Raw genomic sequence first — 15,118 nt, forward strand, 5'->3', positions numbered from 1 at the left:
GCGGGGGCGGGGGGCTCTTCTTTTTCCCCAGGAGTTACTTATCGTGCATGCAAGCCCTGGGTGCAGGCCAGAGCTGGGGCGGGGGAGAGGATGCGCCGGAGAGTGGGGAGCAGCGGGGAGACCGGAGAGGCCGGTGCGCTGCGCCTGGCGGTGGGGTCCCTCTCTGGCTGCGGTGGCCGGGGAGAGCTGGCTGGCGCTTTCTCTAAGTCCTGTGCCCCCAGTGCAATTATTTAGTTATTTATTTCCCTCATGGCCAGGTGGGCGCGGGCGCTGTTGCCAGGCTGCACCCCCCCCCCCCGGGGCTGCAGCTGGCAAGACCTGGGGTGTTCCTGGAGCCTGGCATAGGAGGACTAAATCCACCACGAGGGCCCCACACATGACTTGGCACCTCCCAGTGGGCCCACCTCCCAATACCATCAGCTGCGAGGGTGGGGATTCCACCAGGAACTCGGGGGTGTTTAGTCAGACCACCGCATCTCTGGTGGTGATGAAGTGAGCTGGCAGCATGCAGGACAGGGAGCTGCTTCGCTCCAGAGGCGGCCCAGGCACACCCTTCCTCACCTCGGGACCCTCCTGCAGGAGCAAGGAGGGGGACCACCCACAGCTGTTTTCTAATTAGTGAGGTCTTTGTCAGGAACAGAGCACTCACGAGTCCAGAGCATGTCAAAGACCCTCCTCTGACCTGCTGTTGTGCCTGGCCCTGGCTAAGTGCCTGTTCTCGCTGACCCCAAATTCCCCCGGCGGGCACCAGGCCCCAGCGCTGACCCGCCTCTGGCCTGCTCTCCACCTCCACGCCAGCACGCACTGGCCCCGCACCTGCAGGTGCACCCGCGGCCTCTGCTCGCCTCTCACTAGTCACCCGGCCACACCCGGCTGCAAAGAAGGTTCGACGCCTCCCTAACTGGCAGCCAAGTGCCAGCCGAGTCTTAGATGAAGCAGAGAACAAATACCAAGGGCAACCGGCGGTGGCTGGCGCCGCCTCCAGAGGGGCCACTGCAGGGTGGGCCTGGAGGACCCAGCAGCTTGAAAGGGTGAGGGGGTACGTGTTCTTGCTTACACGCCACTCAGGGATGGCGGGGCCCAGCTGTGCCCCCCCCCCAGACACCGTTGGTGGCCACACCAGAGAGAGGGCTCCAGGGGGGCCAGGCTTGCAGGGGGAGGCCCGTCTGCTCACAACTCAGGACCAGAATCAGCCGCGTGGTCTCGCCCAGGCAGGGCGGGCCAGCAGGCCGAGCCCTGGCGAAGCTTCCTTCCTCCCGGGCCTCGGGCGCTAGCCCGGCGCCCCACTCCGGCGCCGCCTCGGCGCGCACGCCCACAGGTGCCCACGGGTGCCACGGAGGAGGCGCGAGGGCTCCCCTCCCTGGGCCCCATGCGCCCTCGGCCGCCAGGGACGAGCTGACGCGCGGCTGCCCCGGGGCTCGGTGCCCACCGCCATGTCTGCGCGTCGGGCTTCAGCCCGGCCCCCACCCCACAGCGCCCCGAAGGCCGCCCCTCCCAGCTGCCCGCGGTCCTGGGCGCCCGCTGGCCACCCGGTGATGCCTCGGGGGCGGACACCCCGCGCGCACCCTCGCTTTTGGGGCGTCCGGGGGCGCCTTCATCCCCATTTCAGAGACCGTTCCGCGCACGCAGCTCGCACCTGCCAGGGGCTGCTGGTTCCCGGCCGGCTCGGATCCTGCCCGCCAGCCGCGCCCACCGCGTGGGGGAACCTGCGGCCCCAGGCCCGCTGGGGAGAGGGGCCCGGACTCCCTCGTCGTTCTGGTAAGGTGGGGGTGACCCCCGCCCGGGCCGCCGGGGCCCTCCCGGTCTCCTGAGGGTGGAAGTCTGGGGATGTTTGTGACTGAAATCCCGACCCATCAGCCTGTAGTGAACGGGCTTCCCCATGCGTCGTGTCCCTGAAGTCGGGGTTTCCGAGTATCTACTGAGGATGCCCCAACGGGTCTCAACACACCCCCACCAGCCTTTATTTTGGGAGTCCTTCTCTTCCCGGCAGCCGTGTTCCTGGGGCCCCAGGACTTCGTGGCCTGGGACTGCACCCCACACCCACACCCCACAGCATGCAGCCCCTCATGTCTGCTTTGGGGGGGGCAATGGCAGGCCACCCTCCAACACCTGGCTGCACACACCGCCCAGCTGCAGGTTTGTGCCAGACGCATTTAGACAAGAACCTGGGTACAGGCCAGATGCGCGGGAGGGTGAGACAGAGTGGGGAACAGAACAGGCAGACTGACCGAAATACACTGCTGAGGGGAGCAGCGGGGAGACAGGAGAGGTCTGCTGCACCATGTGGGATTCTCGCTGGCCAGCAGGGATCGAACCCACGCTGTAGACGCTGCCGACAGCTTCACAGCGCGGCGCTCAACCGCCTGCGCCACCAGGGAGACCCAAAAGTCTTTTAAAACTTAAAATAATATACTGAACTGGGGCCATCTACACAAGTGTCACATATTAAAACACACACAGCTCCGAACACAGTCCCCCTGGCCAGGAGGAGCTCGTTTATTTCACACACAGCCTGGGACGGAGGCCCCCACGGGCGGGGGGCGGGGGAGTGCTGGAGAAGTGCGCTGACTGAGGGCCCTGGGATGGCAGGCGGCGGCCAGGGGCGGGCACAGAGATGGCCGGGTGTCCCGGGAGGTCACAGCGGCCGGTGGCCCGTCTCGAGCAGCAGGCTCTCCAGCTGCAGCTTGCTGTTGCTCTCCACGTAGGGCTGGTGCAGCCACATGGACAAGTAGCTGAGGACGAGGCCGCGGGCCTTGGTGTGGGCGAGCTCCTCGACGATGGTGCGCTTCAGGCGCAGCTCCTGGCCGTACATGTCCGCGAGCCGGCGGGAGACCTCGTCTGCAACACATGCGCGCCCTGTAACGGGGGGCAGAGGCGCCTGGCCTGCCCAGGACCAGCATCTGCCGGGCAGAGGAGGGCCAAGCGGCCAAGCACCCACGCCAGCCGGAGCGGGCAGGAATTAGGGAACCCTGTGACGTGAAAGAATTCGGCCCTTTGCCACTCACGTCTCAGCAGCGGCCAGGACGGGAGTGCCACCTGCCTCCAACCACTGCCCGCCGCAGCCACAGCCCGCAGGGATCTCACCTCCTCTCCCTTACTTAGAGGCAAGGTCTCAAATCAGCACCAGGAGGCGTCGCCCTTCCTTTAAGTAAGCCGAGGGCAGCCCTCATCTCTCAGAGCCCGTTAAAGCAGCAGTGCGCCTTCCCAGAAGCCTCCCTCCGTCAGTCCGGCTGAAATGACCTCCATTTATACTTAAAGCAAAAAGTAAAACTCCCTACTCCCTAAAAAAACAAAAACTCCCTCCCCGGGCAGAAATGGACCCCCCCCTCCCGTTTTGAAGGGCTGGCAAGGCCCCCGGCGCCTGGGCTTACAGCCTTTACTATTCTTTGCTGACTTTTCGGGCCTTAAAGGCAGGAAGAAACGCGCAGCTTAGGGTGCCCGCCTCCCGCCTCCCGCCCTCCGTGGATGCGCTTGGATTTCAAAGCTGTGTCCTCTGAGGCGCCGGCGCGCCCACGCTCTGCAGAGCAGCGCAGAGCACTCACAGAAGTGGGCCGTGGGCCAGGTGTGGAAGAGGGGGGGCCGCCTGGTCTCCTCCCCATAGTGGTAATTTTCCAGCTCGCAGATGCCCTTGGTGGTTGCAGACAGCCTTTCCATTTTCATCTGTATTTTGGTCTGAAAAGACATTGATTGGGACCGTGAGAATTCTGACATGGACCGAGGTCTCAGATTCAGGAACGTTTTAAGGTTTCAACGCTAAGATGTGTAACTGGTGACACCGAAGTCCTCTCAACACCGTGAGCTCTGAGCACACAGCTGCCAGGGCGTCTTCAATCTGGATGCTTCAGCTGTCACCTCCACTTCCAGTCCTGGAGGAGGAGCTTGCCGAGCCCCACTTCCTGGGATGGCCCCAGAGCCCGGTTTTGACGGCACGATCTGCGGAGTCGCAGGCGGGCTCTTGCGTCCAAGGAGGCGGCATCAGAGGAGCTCAGAGAGCTTACTACGTGCCCGAACAGCCTCCGTTTCCTCGTTTATAGAATGGCAACAACACAAGGGGGCCTGGCATGTTGCACGCAGGAAGGAAACCTGATGAACCCGATGCCGCCAGGCCGCCACGCAGCCAGCTCGGACCACGCCCAATACTGCTCCTGCTGGCGGCACAGCAAGGGTGCCCCACTGCCCGCTGGGCCAGCACAGGGGCCCGGGCACCCGCTCACGGGGCACTGCTGGCAGCCGTGAGCCCCCGGCGGGAACAGGCCCAGGGCTTGTTAAATAAAAGGGTCAAGAAGCTAAGGCTTCAGACAGAATTAGCAAAGGTCTGGAGGGGGAACAAGAATAATTAATCGTCACAAATCTTGATTTCTCGCCCTCAGTCCTTCAGCCACCCTCCCATCACATCTGAGGTGACGAGCACCGCCCCCGCTAGCACCGGTCTTCGCAGGACCACACGCCTTCCCGCAGGCGCTCTGGTTCTTTATCTCGCTTGGCCCAGCCCCAGGAGCTGGGCTCTTGGTTGCTGACCACAGCTGGGAACATTCTCAAGGTTGCTGAGCTGGAAGGAACAGGGCCAGGACCCGAGACCTCGCTTTCTGAGCCCAAACCCGGAGGCCCACTGTCCGATGCACCAGCGGCAGCTCCCTGATACACCCACTTCTGAGAGCTCGGAGGTCAGGACCTGAGGTATGACACCAGGCCGAAGGGCAGCTCCATTCTGGAGCTCCTGCTGACAGAGACCAAGTGCTGCTGCCACACAGCCCTCCTGCCTGAAGCCCTCTTGGGGTGTTCATCCAGCTCAGGTGGAGGCTGCACCCCTAATACCGCCCTACCCCCAGCTCCAGGATGAAGCTCACTCAGGACACACAAAGCTAAGTCTGGGAAACATCTTCTCTGAAGACTGGAGGGAGGCGCTTTCCGCCTGGGCACGGGAGAAGACAGCCCCAGAGCCACCTGAGGAGCCTCGGCCTGGGCTCCTGCTCTTGCCACGGCCACTCAGGCCAGCAGGGCCTGGCCCGGATTTCCAGCCTCTGTCTGTGCCACCAGCACCGCCGGCCAAGGACAGAGCCTCGTTACGTCAGCCTGAGTGGCCTCCCTCGAATGTGTCACCGAAGACCTGCCTCACAGCAGGAGCCGCGCTGGCTCCTTGTGCAAAAACCAAAATAATACTTGAAGACCAGAGGAAAATAGGAAAAATATGAATAACCTTAACATCAACATCTGATTCTGAGCATAAAATGAGAACTTATTTCCAAACCAATTTGAAATTCACTATAGTGAGAAATTCAGTGTCCAACAAGAAGTCCCAGATTTTGATTTTTAACACCTTTTTCCAATAAAAGGCTCCAAGGACGCCGGGGAGAAATGGCTGACTCCAGGGCGGAGGCAGGACGTGCACCAAGGAGCCTGAGGAACTTGCCATGCCAGGACTGTGAAGAAAAACCAAAATGACAAACTGACAAGGGACACAGGAGCCAACAGAACCCCCAACAGCCAAAGGGGGCAGTTTGAAGAACAAAAGAAAGCAGCTCTGAGTGACACCCCAACAGAGAACACACACAGCACCGTGTGGGCGAGCGGCTGCGGGATTAGATGGGAGACACACTCCAGGTGCCGTATCCGCAGGCTCCCCTCGGGATGCCGGCCCCGTGACTCCTGGAGGGGAGGGCACTTCCCCTGCCCCACCCCGCTCCTCAGCCTGAACTGAGAGCACAGACCAGGCCAGGGGAGTCCTTGACATCCCCGCCGCCCATGGGAGCCCAAGGAGACGCGAGCACTAGGCCATGTGGTGTCCGGCGTGGGCGCCTGGGCAGGACGAGGGCCCAGGGGAGATGGCCACTGTGCCGCTGCTGCTAATGACCCTGTGTTGCTATGACGCACCCGCTGAGGGGGAAGCAGCGGGTGTGAGTGCGAGGGCGTGGCTGGGGCGCTTCACAGACACGCACCATCTGCCCCACTCCCCTGGAAATTTAAAACTGTCCTAAAAAATAAAGTCCACTGGGTTAAAGAACACACAGGACGACCTGGTGGGGCAGGGCCTGACAGGAGCAGCCCTGGGCGGGCAGGCTCTGCGGCCTGCGAGCTCTGGACTGGGGCAGGTGTGGGGGGAGACGCCGCGTTTCTTCAGCACTCACCAGCATGGCCCAGACCTTAGCTGACTGCAGTCACTTAGAACCCAGGGGTCACCTTCAGCTGGCCAGGCCTTCCTCACCTGGACCCTCTGGGGGGCTTCCAGAAACCAGGTGCCGCTGCCCACATCCAGGCCCACATTTCATCTGCTGCTGCCCCATCCTCCGGGCTTGCTGACTGGGCTTTCAGGGCCGTGACGCTTCCTCCTAACTGCTCTGAGATTCCTCCCAGGCTGTCCCTTCTCAGAGGGGCCAGGGGGCTGAGGAAGGGGCCCAAGGTGCACCCCTACTAGTGGGGAAGACAATGGTGGGCGATGGAAGCCATCAGCTTTGAGTTCTCACCTGCAGGGGCGCACCCCCCTTCCCCGCGCACGCCCCACACCCCTTCTGTGGGTGCTGGGAGAGCGCTGTGAGCGCCCTGTGAGCTGAAGGGGCCAATGGCGCTTAAAAACGAGGCTGTCCTTGCACATTTTCTAGAAGTCACGTTAACGTGGCAGTGTTTCTTGTAACACTGCATCACACACTTGGCCGCCTCCAGCGGATCTCAACAGTCCCCATCACAAGAAAAGTTAACTTTGTACTTGAAAAAAAGGGTTTCTGGGCCTCCCCGGTGGCGCAGCGGTTGAGCGCTGGGCTGTGAAGCTGCCCGCAGCCTCTGCAGCGCCGGTTCGATCCCCGGCTGCTCCCCGGCCACCGGAGGAGGGTCCCGCATGGCGCGCAGACCTCTCCTGCCGCCCGCTGCTCCCCTCAGCAGTGTACTTTGGTCCTTCTGCCTGCTCTGCTCCCCGCTCTGGCTCTGGTGAATCCTCTCACCCTCCCGCGCTTCTGACTGTACCCAGTGCTTGTATAAATAAATAAATAAATCTTTAAAAAAAAAAAAAAAAAAAAAGGGTTTCTCCTTGCAGCAGTTTTGGGATTCTGCACTGTTTTCTGCCAGACAGGAACGCAGCAGGCCCAGGAGGAAGAGGCTCTAGTGGGAACTGGGATGCTATGGATGGTACCAACCCGCAACTGATGCTTTGGGTGACAGGCCCAGCCTGGAGGCTGCTGGCTGTTCAGTTATTTCAATACAGGAATTTGGGTCAACTTTGGAAATAAAAAGAAACCAAGAAAGTGCCCAGCTATCAGTAGATGATTACTACACCACAGCTCATCTTTGTGTCACTGCACGGTCCGGCCTGGAGTGAAATCCTCGCCCGTCCAGAGTCACATGTAAGACACTGCCCTGGACGAGGAGCAAAGTGAAGAGCAGGTCCCACAGAGTCACATGCCTGATCCCCTGCCTTCCTGAGGGTCCCACAGAGCCACATGCCTGATCCCCTGCCTTCCTGAGGGTCCCACAGAGCCACATGCCTGATCCCTTGCCTTCCTGAGGGTCCCACAGAGCCACATGCCTGATCCCCTGCCTTCCTGAGGGTCCCACAGAGCCACATGCCTGATCCCCTGCCTTCCTGAGGGTCCCACAGAGCCACACGCCTGACCCCCTGCCTTCCTAAGGAGCAGCTTGAAAGAAGCCACGGGTCCCGCTCAGAGCTTGGCCTGACTTGGAGGCTGTTCTCCAGGTCTGGGAACCACGCCACAGATGTTCCTGGGCACAGTATTCCCAGACCTGACGCTTTAGAAGCGCTTCCATCACAAAGGCTAAAGCAGAAAGAGTCCAACTGCCACAGGTTACTTTTGCTCTCCAAGTGCAAGCAAGTGCCCAGCCTTTTCCCTGGCTCTGGCCGACGACAGGTGTTGAAGCCACACCTGGGCACTGACATTCAGTCATTCCCTCAGAAACAAACATGTTGCGTTTCTCAGATGCCAGGGGAGGACCCACAGGCCAAACCCAGCCCATGGCCTAATTCTTAATGGCCCAAGGCCAGGAATGGGCTTTACCTTTGTCAATGGTGGTAAAAAAAATCAAAAGAACATCCTATGACATGTGAAAGAGGCACAAAGTTCAATGTTCAGGGTCTCAAAGTCCTGTGGGGGCCTGGCCACGAGGCTCCGGCCCCATCCTGGCAGGTGGGGCTGCGCAGCAGAGGGGCCACAAGCCTCATGTGAGCAGGACACACACAGCAGGGGGCATCGCAGCCTGGCAGGGGAGGGAGGCTGGGAAGGGAGGCGTGTCTGAGTAGGGAGTGCCCGGACCGCATGGGCCCAAGCGGGGCGGTGAGCGCAGGGTGGGTCTCGTCTCACCAGGCCGTCCAGGGTGGCCCGCAGCTCCTCGCACAGCGCCTCCAGCTCCAGGCTATATTCTGGAAGCATCTTTTCTACATTGTCTCCGCAAGCTGGGCTGCTGCCTTCTAGTTCTATCTCATCTTTACTCCTGGACAGAATGGAAAAAACAGGAGGAAAATCACTCTAAGTTCCCCTCATCTTGTTACAGCAACAAATATAGCAGAAAACTGGACATCCACAACTGTAGCAGTCACGCTGGGCCTGTTCCATGCCACAGGTGCTTCCTGGCCCTGTGCACGCTGACCGCAGCTGGCAGTTCCTAACTGGCCTAGAGCAAGCCAGTCAGGTTCGCACTGTGGCCTCCTCGGTGCAGGGCAGGTGGTGCCAGGCGCACGAGGTGGGTGAGATGTGGCCCACTGCTCACCCCAGCATGTTCTGGGTGAACTGGAGGTCACCTGCAGGTGTGAAGTTAGTCTGGAGGGGCCACAGTTAACATTTAAGGGAAAATCAGACATGAAATGGGAAAGGAAGCATCAGAGGGCCTCATGCAGGCTGGGGCGAACTGCTTCATGGAACCGGCGAGCAGGATGCCCCAGGAGAGGGGGCAGAGAGCAGGGGTGTGTGCCTGAGGGAATTCAACATGCCCCAGGAGGCAAAGACCGCATGCTGCAGAGAAAGGTCGGCTGGACGAGACACGATGTGTCACATGCGTCATGACTGAGCCATGAAGTACAGGAAAGCGCAAGCAAATCTTCCCACCAGAACTGGCAACTGCCGAGAAGATTTCTTTTCGTAATTCCTTTGACCTTTTTAAAAAGAAATTGCTAAGAAAAACACATTCCAAGTATCTCCTCGAGACTGTCCACTCTGATGCCCGGACCTCTCTGCGCATGGTGGGTTGTCCTGCACTGTCTACCTGGGCCGTGTCAGACCCCACAGGTGGAAGAGCGCAGTCCTCCAAGACACCCCCCAACCACTTCAGATGCCAATCCCAGGCCAGGCTGTTCCTGCGCTCCTGAATGACTGGCTACAAAGTGTGGGGTCCCCACGCTAGGCTTGATGAGTTTGCTGGAAGGGCTCACAGGCCTCCAGACTGGCTTACTGGTGAGGACACTGCAGGAAAGTGATGAAAACAAGTGAAGACAGGCAGGGTAAGGCGCTGGAGGGCACAGCCTCTGTCTTGTGGAGTTTGGGGTGCTGCCTGTCTGCACACGGTGCATTTTGTTTACCACCCGGCAGTACCCTGGGCTTCACAGAGGCTTCCCCAGGCAGGCACAGCTGGAGAGCAGGTCACCTCCAGCCCGCCCCTTCCCAAGGGTGGGTTGGGACTAACATCCCAACTCTGCTGGTGCATGGCTAGTTCCCCAGGATCTTCCCAAAGTCCCCTCATCATGTGCATTTAGATGGTGGGGTATCGGGGACTCACTGAGGGACGAGTCGTGGAGCAGGTTTGCCGGCAAGGCCCGGCGGCCTGGCTACTCCCTAGCAGCAGCGAGCATGACTGAGACACGACGAGAGCAGGAGCAGGGTCTGCAGACATGAGCTGTGATCACCTTCCGCCGGGAGCGGAAGGGCATGGGGACTGCATGTGTGGGGAGGACCCCCATGCAGGTACTTGATGTCCTTCCCTAGCGGCTCCCAGACCGCATCAGACATGGCCACACAGTCAGCCAATGGCTCACGGGCGCTACCGCCACCGCGCAGGGCGGGCCGTTGTCTTGGGGCAGTCATGCTGGGGGCTTCTTCCAAACCCCACATGCGCAGGCGCAAAGAGAGGTCACAGGCGTGGCCGAACCACGAGACACCCCTTCACCTTCACCATCGAACCTTTCAGACCTGGAGGCTGCGGCCTGGACGTGAGGACAAAAGGCCGACTCTTACAAGCAAAGGCCTTCATTCACCCTCAGCCCTAGGAAAGGACAGGGCTCCGGAGCTGCGCTGGCCAGGGGTGCGGACCGAGCCTCAAAGAATCACAAGCAGCATGAGACGCCCCACCGCCCGCGATCGCTCCTCCCAGATCCCACGCGCAGGCCGCAGCCTCCGATTCACTTTCACAACTTTATAAGCTGACGCGGTCAGGAACAACGGGAGGGTTCGTAGCCCAACAGCACACACAGCCCGCCCTGGCAGATGTCACCACGCGTCCCCGTCGCCGACACTGCCGTCCCGCCCTGAAAAGCTCCAGGGGAAGAGCGCAAGGGGCGTCACTGTACTTACGACAAGCTGATTTTCAGGTTGGCAATGTTACTTGCAGTAGCGAAACCTGCATCATTGAGGTTTTCCCATTTCAGGATCAAATTATGCCAATCAGCAGCATTGTCCTTAATTTTTCTTGCGCTGACAGACAAGACAGGCTTTCTGGGCGTTGAACTTTCAAGGGTCTTTGCTGGCAGGAGACAAAAGAAATGTAATTGTTATGAAACTCATGATCTTAGTTGAAAACTAATGTCTTTACAACTTTCAGCAGTAGCGCTACCTGAAAGGCTGCATCACCTGGAGAATAAAAGTTGTGGAACCTAAGAAGTTTGGATGGACATGGAAGTTCCTGGAACAAGACAAACGAAAATGGCTTTTACCCTTTCAGACTCACCAGTGAGCGTTGAATTCTTTCCCAGCTAAAAACCCTCTACAGAGTTCTACCTTAAGCATTCGAGCACTGGAGAGGTTGGGGAGTTAAAATTGGGGTGTTTAGCTAGAATACCAGAGCCCCCCACACGCCCCGCTACAGCTCTCCCACCACATGCCTCATTTTTGAGACCTTATGCCTGTTCAGAAACTTCGGGTTTACAGGGGCTCATCTTTCCAAGTCAGTGACAAGGCTGGACCCCAGTGACAGGACAACCTCCACTTGTCACTACCCACGTAAGATGCAGGAGGAAGTCCAGAGTCCTTCCCAACCTGGCTCCCTCTCTACTCACCACACAGCTCAACCCCCACCTCGCGCCCCCACATCCAGCTGAAAGGAATCACTGGCAGGTCTTCAAAACTTGGGCCTTTGCACATGCCATGCTCTCTGCTAGAAAGCGCTTTCCTCCTTGAGTGAGCATCCCCCCAAATGCCAAGGTACAGAGACCCTCTCTCCTGTGGGAGGCAAGCCCCAGACCACCAGAAGCCAACTCAGCTGTTTGAGCTCTCCCTGCCCGCCCACGCCTGCTGCTCTCCTCAGACTCTCCCTTCAGAAGCTCCTGACGGCTCCCAGGGCCACGCTTCTGTGAGCAGCCCCTTAAGGAACTCAGGACACTACAACAGTTTCATTGGGGGACCTTGAAGACTGGCAACGGGGTCTGAACCGCAAATCTACCAGGGTCAGCTGTGCCATCGCAGCCAGGTGACTAACGGCTGGGGCATCGGTGTGCTCACTTATAAACTGGGAGCCTGGATGTGCCGCCAGATTTATCTTTAGCGCTTGAGCCCTGAGGTCCTGGCGCCCAGCAAGTGTCCCACAGCGTCCATCCCACAGGTCAAAGGTCACTCCCAAGTCCAGGATGCCGCTGTGCCATGGGTGGACTGGCTTGTGGAAGAGGTGGGTGGTCTGTGGCTGTCTTTGGGTTTGGTGAAAGCTCAAGAACTGAGGAAGACGCTCTCACTCATTAGATGGCAGGTTTATCGTAAAAGGGTATGAAGCAGGAAGAGCCAGGTGGGAAGGGGTGCACTGGGCAGACTGCCAGGCCCTCCAAGGGAGCCATGCTCCCTGAATTCCCCCGCGTTCCCTGACCCCGCAGATGCCTGGACCCCGTCCTTGTGGATTTTCATGAAGTCTTTACTACAGGCACAACCGAGTACATCATCAGCCACTGGTGACCGGTTCAACCTCCAGCCCCCTCCCCTCCCTGGGACTCAGTTTGACTGAAAGTTCCAACCCCCTCTCCAAGTCCTGGTTCTCCTGGCAACCTGCCCCATCCTTGGGTTACTTTGGAGCTTTCCAAATATCACGTCAACACCGCGCACTGGTGGGATGGTGCGCGCACAGCTGCCGCCAGCCCCAAACCCACCTCATCAAACAGGCTCAGCCTCCTACCTGCGTCCCACCCATCGCTTCTTCCCGGCTCACCCGCTGCTTCTGCTCCGCGCTTTCCCTGTCAGCGCGTGCCCACCCACCCGCTCACTCTCCCAACCAGCACAGCGATCTCGCCTTCATCTCCCGGTTACACAGCTGGCCCACGTTTGCTGAGCACCCACAATATCCCAAGAGTGGGGGACGAGGCGCGGGGCGCCGAGGCCGACCAGGGCATTTTCACGGAGCTCCCTTCCCGGGGAGGCCGCGCGGGGGCGGGCGGGGCGCACGGAGCCCGCTCGGGGGGGACGGAGGGAGGCGCGGGGGCGGGCGGGGCGCACGGAGCCCGCTCGGGGGGGACGGAGGGCGGCGCGGGGGCGGGCGGGGCGCACGGAGCCCGCTCGGGGGGGACGGAGGGCGGCGCGGGGGCGGGCGGGGCGCACGGAGCCCGCTCGGGGGGGACGGAGGGCGGCGCGGGGGCGGGCGGGGCGCACGGAGCCCGCTCGGGGGGGACGGAGGGCGGCGCGGGGGCGGGCGGGGCGCACGGAGCCCGCTCGGGGGGGACGGAGGGCGGCGCGGGGGCGGGCGGGGCGCACGGAGCCCGCTGGGGGGGACGGAGGGGGCGCGCTCGTTACACACTCGGGGGCCCGCGATGGCGGACGCCCGGGGTGCGCCCTCGCCTGCAGTGAGTCCGAACCCAGCCCGGGGGTGCAGGAAGACGCCGCCGAGCCGCTCTCCGCGCGGCGGAACGCCCCGTGGGCCGCCCGGCCCGAGGCGCCCTCCCCGCGGCCGCCCGGCTCCCGCCCGCCGCGGCCCCCGCCCCCGCGGCCCCCGCCCCCGCGGCCCCCGCCCCCGCGCACCTGCCATGCGGCCCGGCTGCCCCCGGAAGGCGACGCGCGGCCGCCCCCCCCGGAAGCCGGACGTCACTTCCCCGCGCGGGCGGCGGGGCCGCTCTAGCCGGCGGCGGAGCGCGTTGCCCGGGATACCGGCTCCCGGCAGCCCCCGCGCCCGGAGCCCTCCCCGCCTCCCGCGGCCCGGCGGGGCCGACGCGTCCGGAGCGGCCGCCGCGGGAGGTGAGTCCGGCGCGCGCCCCTCCCCGCCCCGCGCGGCGGCCCCGACGGGCTCGCCCGGCCGGCCCGGCCCTCCCTGCGCGGCGGCGGCCGCCCCAGCCCGCCTGCCGCGGGGCCGCCGGCTCCGGCTGCCTCCCCGCCGTGGGCGCCGGCCGCGGGGGGCGCGGGCCGGGAAGGGGCGCGGGCGGCCCGGCGCTGCCTCCCGGGCCCTTTGTCGCTGCGCTTGCCCGCGACGTCCCGCAGTGGCGCCCCGTTTCCTGGTGGGTGAGGCGGCCTCGCCCGCGGAGCCGGCGCTGCCCGCGGGGCTCGTGGCTCCTGCAGGCGGGGCCTCGCGCCCGGGAGGGACAGGAGTGCCGAGGGGTCCCCGACCCAGGGCCCAGCACCCGCAGACTCTGCCGCGGCTGGCGGCCCCGCTCACGCCCAGCGTCCGGGCAGCTGCGGACACTCGGGCCTTGCTTTGCTTTGGTCACTTGGCTTATGACGTCCAGTGCGCCTTCGTGCAGCAGGGAGGCTCTGGAGGCTCCCGTCTGCCCCCCCCCACGGGCTCGAGGTGCTGTGGGGGATTAGATGCCGCCCTGCCCTGGGAGAGCTTCCCGTGAGGCACCAGCAGGTGTGGGTGCAGGGGCGGCCCTAGTTGCCTTTTGGGGGCTGACTGGGAGGCCATCCTGGGGGAGGAGGCAGGAGGATAGCCCTGAGGGAGGGCCTGGGAAATAGCTTCTGTGGGTGGCAGCTATTTCCAGGCAGACACTGGAAAGAGCTCATGGACGGTGATGGGAAGCCAGCCCGGCGTGGCTGTGATCCTGCCTCATGCCATCTCAGTCAGAGGGGACCGGCGTGGCTGAGGGCGGGCGAGGGCTCCTGGTGGAGGGCTGCTTTTTTGGAAGGAGGTGGACTTTGCAAACACAGGCTCCTTGGCGGCATGACCCGGGGCTGGTGAAAAGCTGCAGTGAGGCTGTGTGGACGGAGAGCACCCTCCGGGCCTCAGGGTCAGGGAAGTGGCGGAAGGTCATCTGCCACAGAGCCCACTTCCCCACCCTCCTGTTCAGAATGAGATTTTCACTCTCGAGAGGATAGCAGCTGTCATAACCAGACTTTAAAAGGAGACCGTAAGACCAAAAAAGAAAAAAGAGACAAAAAAGAAGAAAAATTAGGAAAGCAAAATTTAAAAAAAAACCTGCTTGTGCAACTGACATACTGCCCGCCACTTCCTGGAGGGTTTGGAGGGTGGGTGTGCCCTGGATGCTGTCTTGCCACGTTCCGCTGCTGCGCCTCCTCTCAGCGCTTCATCTCCTCGTTCTGCGGAGAACGAGCCCATTGTATGGATTCACCATCTTCTGTTCTTTTCAGGGCCAGCCAGTCCTCGCTGACATCTGTTCACTTCGGGCTGTTCTGAGTAGTGGTATGGACATTTGTGCACAGGCTTTTGTGCAGACACAGATACTGGTTCTCCTAGGAGTGGGGTTGCTGGTCACGTGCACACTGTCCGCCTTTTGAGGAACTGCCGGGTTTTGCCAGAAGGCTGTGGCGCTTTCTCCCGTCCGTGGGCACCCGGACCTGCAGGTCTGGTGGCACATCCTGGTGGGCGTGATGGCCCCTCACCAGTCTGGTTTTCACTTGTGATGGTTGGTGAAGGTGAGCGGTTTCTCCCGTACCGACTGTACCTCTTTGTAGCGGTGTCTGTTCAGCCCTTTGCCCACTCAGAGATGCGTTGGACACAATTCCCGTATCAGATCCACAGTGAGCCGGTGTCTGTCCTGGTCTGTGGGTTT

At 61.8% G+C, this 15,118-nt stretch overlaps 1 protein-coding gene across 1 annotated transcript; it reads right to left on the reverse strand.

Annotated features, from left to right (window-relative positions):
• Positions 1-2,461: 2,461 nt before the first annotated feature.
• Positions 2,462-10,684, reverse strand: CINP (cyclin dependent kinase 2 interacting protein; the record flags this gene model as incomplete). Its single annotated transcript, XM_084240337.1, has 4 exons — positions 2,462-2,838; positions 3,543-3,672; positions 8,304-8,433; positions 10,503-10,684. Coding segments are annotated over 4 exons (645 nt in total), but the record flags the coding sequence as incomplete, so codon positions are not given.
• Positions 10,685-15,118: the final 4,434 nt, after the last annotated feature.

Source organism: Talpa europaea (genome assembly GCF_964194135.1).
Source record: "Talpa europaea genome assembly, chromosome: 8".
NCBI lineage: Eukaryota > Metazoa > Chordata > Mammalia > Eulipotyphla > Talpidae > Talpa > Talpa europaea.